Below are 10,879 nucleotides of genomic sequence, written 5' to 3' on the forward strand. Positions count from 1 at the left end.
GCTCCTGAGGACCACAATATGACATCTATTATCCTCTATGGAATGATAGCCTGAAGGTGCTAGTGGGGAGGGAACAGTTCCCTATGACATTCTCATAGGTGAAACACAAAATTTTATACAAAGGCAAATTACAGCTCCTTAGAAAACCATTGGAGTTAAGTCTCTGTGGTTAGTGAAACAATGGAGAGTTGCAAGTTTCAGTGCTATGGATATCTGCCTTACTGAACTCCATAGGCAACACCAAGCTGTTATGCGCTGCCAACATTCTGGTCTTAGTAAATGGAATCAAACACCGGCAAAAAAAAATGGTATGGAGAGGGTGGGAATAAAGACAGGCAATAGAGTGAAGACAGGCAGAAAGTTTCCTGCTTAAACCATTTCACTGGTACCAAACAGGGACTTGGCAACAATTCCTTGTGAAAGATCTGGAGTGGATCAGAGCTTGAGCAAGGGTATCCTGCCACAAAACAGTCAGGCTTCAGTCTGGGAAATAAAGCGTCATCCAGTAAATATAGGAAACAATCATCTTCCTTCAGCTGGTCCTGGTACAGCATGAGCTAGAATATACCAGTTTTGGTTAGCACGCTTCAAGAAAGACATTTTGGAGAAGGTCCAGTAGAGAAGAATGAGCACGACCATGAGATTCAGAAAATGTGATGCAAGAGAAAAGGATGAGAACACAGTAGTGGTGAAGAGAATATTGACAGAGATATCTACAAGGAGACAAGATAATTTTTGGGAAGAATTTATGTAAAAGTTTGAGGAACTATTTTAGAAATCAGAAAAATAAAATCAACTACAATTGCAAAGAGGAATAAATTTTAACAGGAAGTGATGCTCTTGGATTGCAAACAAGTGTAAGTAATCACAAGCCTGTATGCCTGACTGTGGAAGTCACTGAATCTCTGCTCTTGTCACCTCTGGAGAATAGGTTATGCCAGCTAAAGTTGACTCTGTCTTGAAGAATAAATAATCCAACCTCTCAAAGTCCTTCTAGATCTTATTTCCCCCTTTTTCGTACTGTGGTCACAGAAGACCTTGGTCTTTCTAGAAAATGTAACAGATATAAAGGCACTAGAAAAATTTCTACAGAGCCTAATGGCACAGTATTGAGGTTTGATTTTTCTCTACTTCTAGAAATTATAAATCCCACACCAATATGATTTAGTATCAGTAAAGATAACATTACAAGTATTCCACTGATCAATAAGGCCTTGCCTGCAGGAAGAAAACTGCATCTAGTTTATTCTTCGGTTTCACACTGAACTAAGATTTTCTAATAATTGCCTCTGTGAACATAGTAAGTATTCAGTAAACATGAGATAACATTTTCCTGGTTTTGTAATTCTGAAAATATGCTATAAATCAACACCTTTGTTTCTGCAGTTCTTTCCTGCATAAACACATCATCCTCAAGTTCCAGAATCAAAGTTGCTCCTGACTTTAAATTTGGCTTTTGGATTACAGACCAGTGTAACTTCTGAGACCTGTCTTTCCTAATTCTGTATGCCCTTGTGTTTGACTAGCATGATCCTCTTCAAAACATTTTCTACATGTGATATGTTCTTAAATAAAACACTAGCAAAATAAGTGTATTTTTTTCAAGAGCATCATTTTCCAAAAGCTCTCTACACATAACCTTTCAAAGAACCACGGCTGGGTTTTTTCTGTTGCTTTGAAAACCACAGTATCATGAACTTTGTAACAGTTTCTCTACTACCGCTGTTAGAGAATAGATTTCTGAATCATATTTCTACACTGACTCAGAGAGAAAAAGATAAATGGGAGATCAGCTTTAGAAAAAATGGATTGGATTACTATCTGTAATTTCAGATATAAACATCCAAATTCACTGAGTTTGCAAAACCAAGTCCAAAGAACAGACTCACCCTTTCAAGGTATTTATTAAGTACTGCTTCTGGTCTGGCTGGAAATACTTTAAAAAAAGCCCAATTTGTTGTATTAAATTGTTTCCAGGCAGAGCTATGAAGCCCTGTTATTTTTAAAATTTAAACAACATAAAGCAGATATGTTTTTTCTCATGTAGGTTTGGTTCAGATCCTATTCAAGCTTGCAATTTTATCTACTACTACCATTTTTCCCTTTGTAAGGTATTCTGGTCTACCATGGAAGGAGTCATCATTAACCACTACTGTAACTACAATTTTTAAAACATTCTTTTATGTTTAAGCTCATCCTTCAACTACCAAGTTCCTAGAGTATCATAAATTATTTTAATTTCCCACTCCCCAGTAAAGAAAATTCTTATATGAATGGAATTCTCTGTTTTTTCTGCCATAGACTCCTCCCCTTTTTTTTCTTTTCAACTTGCTGAAAGAAATGTTTCACATCTACTCAAAAGAAGCATGATCTGTATTTCTGTACAGGAGTTGTAAGACTTAAAGAACTAATTACAGATAGATGATACAAGATTCTTGGTATTTTCAACTTACAGAATATTCAAGATTTAATAGGTCTTTCAAATTTTCACAAAACTTAGATTCTGTCCATTTCCTTCTTTATTGTACTGAAAAAACTCTGTTGTTTTATTAAGACCTTTAATTTCAAAGCTCATCTATTCTTACCTATAATGCAATGAAAAACTCAGTGGACTCCTAAAATGCAGCTTAAGCAACAACTGCTGAAGATTCAAGAGTTCTAACACAAAGACAAACGGCCAAGGTGGTTTGTGGTGAGAATCTGACAACTAATCAAACACCTGTTTGCAGACTAGATTTTTGAGATGGGTGAGAATTTTCTAACTTAAACCGCACAGGTTCAGCTTCACTCCGCACAATCCATATCTTAGGCAGCCATCAATTACAATAATATTGTGGAATTGTCTCTAAAATTTCTAGCTCCCACAGTAATGTTGATACTTTTGCATATCCAATTTCTGCCTCCAAGAATGAAGTTCCACGGCAATTTAAGCTGCTCTGCCAGGGCTGCCATGTGCTCTCCCTCCCAGCCATCTATCATCTCTTCTCCACACCAATGCTGGTGGATAAGGGATGCATGGGACTGGAGGGAAGCCAATTCAGGGAGCCTGGCCAGAACTAGGCTGGATCCTGCAGGGCTAATTTTTGTCCAGTCAGCTCTCTGATATGCAGTTTCCAAGGTTTTGTATTATTTGACAAATATGCATCAGGGCAGCACATGTCAAAAGGATATTTTATTTTAAAAATGCTCCTCTACTTTGTGAGTAAAATGTGGAAACCAACACATATTTAGAACAAGAACAGAACTGTTCTTGCCTGAAATAAAAGAGTACATATGATATTATATTTGGGTTCTCTGTCTACAGCCTTCACTTGCCTATTTATACTTTTGGATTTTTAAGAAGGAATAAATTCTATTATATACGGAAACACTGTTGCAACATTAGTAGGTCTAGTGTTATTACTGGGTTTTTTCTGTAACACAGTTCTGCTGTGTCACTTTTCCAAACTAGAAACAAGCACAGCAAAACCATTTGTTTACTTATCATCCAGAATATGTGCTCTCTTGCTTTAAGTATAAAAAAATCTCAGCATTCTCTTTACATCCTGTAATTTCCTCCTAAACTTTCAGATGATGAATGACACAGAAAATTTTATACATTGTTAGGGCATCTTAAGCTTTCAAGCAGTTTTATTTTTATTGGTTTATACAAGAGATTGACAGAACTTACTTTAAAGTTACTTAGCTGCTGTAGTCCAAGACTGTCAAGTAATACCATATTTCTTTTCTTTTTTTCCATTTTCTCATTTTCAGACCTTGCTCTAGTCAACAATACTTTTGATATACTCATATGAAGAATTTCTCATTCATATCCAAGCAAATTGAAATAATGTTTCTAGGACAGTCCTTCTTGGCTTTTTTCCTCCAGAGACATTTTATTTTTATACAATCAGACCTTTGTTCTGCTTCCAAAGAGAAGAAGACCAAACAAGCAAGGTCCCACAACATCTTCATCCAATCTGAGGTGGCACTGCTGCATCTCAGACCTCCCGTCCCTCAATGTGCAATGTTAAGGTCTTCCTGTGAAGTTGGCTTCAACACCTGAGGTGCGTGCGCTTTGAGTTAGCCTGCTCCTAGGAATTCCCTAGGCTGCTTATCTCTGCCCCTGAAATTTGTTATTCAAAAAAATCTTTTGTGTCTCCTCTACAACCAAGTTAGAGATATGATATCCATCTATTCTGTTGTAGACATGGAAGAAACCAATCTCTTCCATTTGTGCAGCAGCCTGCCACTCTCACTAGCCTGCCTTTAGTAGAACTCTGTGATTTTTGGTTTCTTCTTTATTCATTTGACTTAGTAGAGTGTTTCTGACCAGTAGAAATCAAGTTTATTATTTTCAAACCATAATTTTTATACTTAAGGACACATTAATAAAATTCCTCCTGTCTTTTGTGGTACATTTTCTGTTCTCTATCTATACAATAGCTGAATTTGTGACTGTGTTACTGCTCTGGTAAGAACAATCCATTGTTAGTTTCATAAATGATTCAACTAGACAATTTTGTAGATTGTTTTGAAAAGTAAGCCTTCGGAATTTTAGAACTCTTACAAAATTTACCTCTTTATACAACCAGTCAAGCCATTCTTCTTACACAGACAATACCACAGGGGAAAAAAATAATGTTAAGGTGTTAAAGTGTGCAAATCAAGGAAAATAATTTAGAGAAACTACTTCATCTTGAAAACATACTTACCAGATGAACTGCTAAATGAACACCATAGAGCAGTTCTGATGAAGACAAGTGGCAAGGGATGAAGACAACTAACCTGAAGTTACAGAATTAAATGTTTATGCCATTCATACAAAAGGAAGTCTAACAAAGTACAAGACAGATATTTAAGTTCAGTAGAGGTATCATAGGTATGACAATATACACATGGTGCTTTTTGGTCAAGAAAGAATACTGATTCTATTTGCTGTTGTCTTAAAATCACACCTTGAATAGAAATTTCAGATCCAAAAGGTACATTAGATATGTCTCCCATGGGATATTGATGGATTACTCAGGGAAAAAATGGCAAATTAGGGATCCAATCTAATTTCCTGATTCAGCTTCTCACACTTGCAAACCAAACTCTGGCAAACTGTGACCCTCAAGAGTTCCCCAATAATTTCGCTTTGCTGTTTCTGCAAGCTGCACCCAGAGAAAACACCTTTCTGTTGCTTCAACAAAAATAATTACAGTGGAAGAAAGAAGTGCTTTATCTCTTGTGCTAATTCTCTGTCCATGTGTTCTTCCACTTCTCTATGGCTTCTTTGCAATGGAGCCAGCTTGGTGATTTAGCTAAATAAATCAAGAGCTTCAGGTGTCTGTGAAACTGTGCCCTCACCAACCACACAGCCTTCTCTTTAGGAGATGTCAGTGAACTCTGCTCTAGACTCAGAGGGACAGGCACACTCATTCTTTAAAAACTTTCTACAGAACAAATAATACTGTGATACCCTTCTTCTCCCTCAGCTACTATAGCACCCTTCTTCACCATCAAACACAGGCACACATTACAGCAAAACCAGAAGGCACCAATATACATGAGAGCTAATTCAATCAGCACAGAGGAGTATGTTCCCTGTTCTTCATGAACAGCACACACTACTACTGATGCATCTGCCCAATGGCTCAAGGAGATAGACACAGACTGATTTAACACCTGCTCAGAAGGATGGAACTGTCTGTAGGATACTCACACAGGGTCTTCAACGCTGGTGGAAATAATTTAAATTAATTAACTTATGACCATTGCACTATCAGTGCACTACTTAGTGAAATGTATTTCTAGTGTGATTTCTTATTCTCAGTGATACTACAATGCAGATTTGTTAGTGTTCTTAAATGAAAGATTTTGCCCATTGCCATCCAGAAGACAAAGTCACAATTTATAGCTAAGAGATCACCTTTTGACTTTTTGAAAAGTATACTTTATGGCCTGGAAAGTCATGTACAGACATTTTTAGTTTTTAAAAAAAGATCACCAGCTGGCATCACTTGGAAGAGGAAGTCCTTTCCCAAGCTGGCCAAGGAGGACAAACAGATGTCAAGAGAAAAAGCTTGTTTGTGAGTCACGTCTGTGGAAAACATCAGCAAAACTATCTAGTAGGATGCTGCAAGTGAATATTGGTGTATGGCAAAGGCCCAGAAAAAGTAAATGCAAAAAGCTGGTAAGGGACATGTCACTACTTACATGTAGACAAAACCAAGAGAAAAGACAGTAATTCAAGTAAAATCCATGTTTGTCTCAAATGATTACTAGCGAGGCTGTAGCAGTCTTTAGTAGAGTAACAACTAAAAGTAGGATTAACAAACAATGCATCTTCTTTCAGTGCAACAAAATCCTGTCGTTCCTTCTCTTTGAAGCGTTAACTACTTTGTAGTCACTGGATTAGAAGACTTGAGTACTTGCATGCTTTCCAGACATGCTGAGCCTAATGACAACTTCCTTTATAAAGCAACAGCCTCACAATGAATAAACAAACTTAAATAGCAAACCATTCTTTGCACAGAGAACATAGTGACAGATGCTATAAATTAGATGGAATACTGTAAGTAGCATTTCTTCCTTCTGAGCAACCACACAAGGCAACAGAGAACGTCTATAGAAAGAAGTATTTTTGAAAAAATGAAAAAAGTTGGCTTAATATTTTTTCTTCATCTGCAATGTTAAAAAAATGAATAGAAAGAGACCTTTAAAATAAATTATCTCAATCAGAAGTACGATTAAAAGCTTGAGATGCTGAGTGCTATTAAAAAATATTTTTATTGAATCTAAAATGTGAATTTAAGACTCTGAGAATAAGCTATGAAAAGGACTCCACAAGTCTTCTATACAGAAGATTCCCACAGCTATCAAACAAAACCCAGTATTTCTTACCATTCTTTCCTTTTACTCTTCCTTCTCACTGGTTGGTGGACTAAGACTGTCAGTTTCCTAATTAGTGGTCAAACAGATTTCCATGCCAATGCCTGCAATCTATTCACACCTTAGACAAAGTGCAGTGAGTTTAGAAAAAAGATCAGCTTTTCTGCAAACAACTGAAAACTCAGTAAATAGGATTAATTTGCCTTGTCTGTCATCTTGTCCTTTTCTTCCAGCATCTTGCATTTATGTGCTGTTTACAGCAACAAAGACATTAAGGGGAAAAGTGCAATTCTAGTACAAATGCTTAATTTAATTGAGACGCTCAAGGGGGAAAAAAAAACTCAGTGCCAACTCTTGACTCAGAGATAAACTTCATCACTAAACTAACAACTTAATTAATGCTAGAAAGGTTTGATTGAGATTTGACCTAAAAATAGTTAATGTGGTCAATATAATTTATTAAAAGCTATCTGCGAACTCCTTGTACTCAAAGATGGATTGACTTTTATCAGATGACTTGTGTACAGTTTCCAGAGCTGAATCTCCTGCATTAAAGTCAGGGTGAAGCTATGCTGAATCTTATGCAACTTTCAAGATTTAAGTATTTTACAACTTTTTTCTACTTCAGCATTTAAAGGCATTCAGAAGTAATCCACACTTGGATTAATTTCTCCAAAAACATTGTAAAAATATTTGAAATTAGAGGGTTTATTTCCTTTATGAAGTTAGGCAGAAGTTTACAAACTTCAGGGCTCTCAAAACCATAGGCACGAGTTGCCATTATGTTTTCATTCCTAGACATTCTGCTGACAGAGTTTTGGTGTTTTGGTTGGTTTTTTTTTTTTTTTTTAAACGCTGCATTCTGCATATTTCTCAAGTCACATGACCATTAACTTCCAGTTGATTAAACATCCTTTCCTATTTAATGGCAAGGGGGCAAAAGTCTGTAAGCCAGGTCCATTCTGCATCACCATTTTACCGTTGCCTCTCACCTGGCCATATTCTAAAAGTGAGCACTGAAAAGGCTGAAATAACATTTTCAAAAATAAACCTTTAAATGAAATGTAGATTAACAAATACTCTGTTTACCATTAAGCAAATCTAATTAAACAGAAGAATACCCCTCAACAATAGAAGTACACAAGAATTTATTGCTGTGATTATGGGCTCTCAACCACTGTGCTGCTTATTCAAAGAAAATGGAGTCTCAAACTTCATGCCCATCGAGTAGAGTGAATCCACACTTTCCACAGGTGGTTGAGACGATTATCACACGCCTGTTTATGAGGTAGCGCTCAAAAGAAAATTATAAACCCCAAACACTCTTTTAATGGTAATTTATGATTTCATGTTGTCTCCGAGAAAGCTGAAACCTGACATGCCTCCTGAGAGCATGGCAGTACATTCACGGGACGGGGCAGCACATCGCCCACAAGAGAAGACGAAGGTCCGCTGCCGCACTCCCAGCGCCGCTCCGGTCCGCTCTCCCGGCGCCAGGCACCCCTGGGCAGCTCCAGAGGTTCCCGGGAGCCCGCACCCCTCCGCCCCCCGGAAAGCCCTGGGGAGGCTCTGGGAAAGTAGAGATAGTCTGGCCGCGAAGAGGCAGCCGTATCGTGCTCTGGAGCAGCAGCGGGGCGCAAGAGAAGGAAGGAAGAAAGGAAAGAAGCTCACGGGACGCTTGTGCACACCTCCCTGCCGCTGCATTTGGAAAACAGAGCGAGCTGCTCGGGGAAAAGGGGATGAAGCGGGCACGGGGACGGACAGTCCGGCATCTGCTCTCACAACCGCCGGAGGACGACGGCCATCCTCCCTGCGGCCCCGGGGGATCCCCCGGAGCTCGGAACCCCGCAGGAGGGGCAGAGCAGCGGGGCAGCCTCTTCAAAGGAAGCAATAAAGGCTCTAAGAAAAATAAAGGCGACGGGAACTGACCCCAAATCCGCGAGCTGTAACATGCCCGCCTCCTGCTCTCGCCCCGGAAAGCTCCCAGACCTCTATCTTTCTGCTGACCCTCTCCCTTCATGGCAAAGCAACAAATGGCAAGACCTCGGTTCCCGAAGCTGAATAACAGGAAATATAGGCATCTGTCACCTCCCGGGGAGAGCTAAATGGATTAGCGAAAGCAACAAAGGGAAGAAAAGCTCTTTCAAACGTGCAATTGATTAACAAGTCCCCTCTAATCTGCAGCATCACTGTTTTTCCTTAAAGACATCATCGGTCTCCTCCAGCACGTCGGTGCAATTCAGTTAAAGCCAGGAAAGGCGGGGGAGGAAGGCACTGCTAACCCGGCGAACTCCCGCGCTGCCCGGTGAGGACAGAACGGGAAGGGTTACAAACCTGGCATGGAAATAGTGCAGCCTTGTCATCTGCTTCCTCAGTGCCTGGGCAAAGACTCCCGGGAAGGACTTTGAGAGTAAAGTTTATCTGCTGCTAGAGGGGGAGAGGGCAATTTTCCAGAGAATGGCTTCATGAAAGATCAAAGAGCTGGATCCGGCAGCTCCTACCTCGACGGTGCATTTCACATCCCAGAGAAAACGAAAACGTTAAGCCTCCCCTTTCCTGCTCTGAAAGCCCCACACAACTTAGGCGCGAGTGGAGGAGGGAAAAATTTAAAAAAAAAAAAAAAGTTTATGTGGCTTCTTTTACAGGAACTGTCTTACACCATCGTGGCTCTCCAACCCCACACGTTCCCTTAAGGCCTCTAAATCACGGCGCTGCCCTCGGAGATGCCGGACAAACTGGCATCTATTCAGCAGCCGCACCGCTGCTGCCACCGCGCAAGGTCAGATGTTAATAGGGACAGTTTATTCAGCCCTAAAAACAAGCGCGGAGCTCACTGAACCGCGCGTCCTAGTGTTTCCTGAGCCCAGAGTCTGACCTCCTCAGTCCCTGAGAGTCGGCCAGGTACACAGAGAAAATGGGACCCTCTAAAGCCCAAAATGAGCTGCAAGCACGGCGGCTGCCCCCTCGCCCACTCAACTTTAATCCCCTCCTGGTTCCCGCTGAGATTCTGGCAACACTCAATGTCCCAAATAATAACGCATTATTAGAACCATTCCGAGGAGAGTGCTGGAAGGCGGGCAGAGTGAAGGAGGAAGCTCCGCTCATTGCTATCCACCCTCGGCAATAGCAAAACCCCGAACTTTCCTTTGTTTTCTCCTTCTTTCTCCCTCGACCCTGCCCCCCATCTGTGGCTACCAACCAGCCTCGGCTACCAACCAGCCCCGGAGCGCTGAGCCGACCGAAAAGAGACACGGAGCGCCTGTCCCCCGATCCGGGCAGGGGCGCGGGGATGCGCTAAGGGGTAAAAATTGTAGCTGCCCTCACCTCCTGCCAACCCCCGCCCCCTCGTAAAGAACACAACATCAGGTTTCCATTGTGCCAAGAAGAACCGAGGGGAAAAAAAAAAAAGAAAGAAAAAAAAAAAAAAGAAGAAAAAAGGATGGCGGAAAGAAAGCGAGAAAGAAGTAAGGAAGACAATAAAATAAAGGAGGGGGATGGCGGAAATAAAAGAAAAGTAAAAAGGTAAGAAAGGAAGAAAAAGTAGCCAACATGAATCACCACCTGGGGATGCTGGCGGGTCCGCTGGTCCCAAATGGATACGCGCAATTCTCCTAGGAACAGGAGCAGCTTTCCCTGCCTCCCCTCTCCCCATACACCCCTACTCAAGGAGCAGAAGCATCCTCCCCTGCAGCCAGGGGTGCCGCGCCTTACCTGCGGCGCGGAGGCGAAGGAGCGAGGCGGCCGCCAGCAGGAGCAGGAGGCGGCCCGCCGCCCCCCGCCGTCCCGCCGCCGCCGCGGGGTCCATGCTGCCCGCCCGGCCGCCGCGGCACAGATCCCGCCGGGAGCCGCAGGGAGCAGCGCCTGCGGGCGCACTGGGGTCCGGTGGCAACGCCGCAAACTCGTCCCGGGCTCCGCCGCCGCGGCCCTGCGCTCCCGCTAACGGACCGTCCCCGACTGGGGGCGGAGGAAGCTGCGCTCCTTTCCCCTCCTCCTCCTCCTCCTCCGCCTCCTCCTTCCCCAGCAT

At 41.8% G+C, this 10,879-nt stretch overlaps 1 protein-coding gene across 1 annotated transcript in view; it reads right to left on the reverse strand.

Annotated features, from left to right (window-relative positions):
- ROR2 (receptor tyrosine kinase like orphan receptor 2) overlaps positions 1-10,879 on the reverse strand; it is a 146,362-nt gene extending 135,483 nt beyond the window's left edge. The window contains exon 1 of the mRNA XM_036403998.2: positions 10,567-10,879. Coding sequence (XP_036259891.2) covers positions 10,567-10,879 — 313 coding nt within the window. The remainder of the gene's footprint in view (positions 1-10,566) is intronic.

The sequence above is a fragment of the Molothrus ater genome, chromosome Z, assembly GCF_012460135.2.
Source record: "Molothrus ater isolate BHLD 08-10-18 breed brown headed cowbird chromosome Z, BPBGC_Mater_1.1, whole genome shotgun sequence".
NCBI classification, from domain to species: Eukaryota; Metazoa; Chordata; class Aves; order Passeriformes; family Icteridae; genus Molothrus; species Molothrus ater.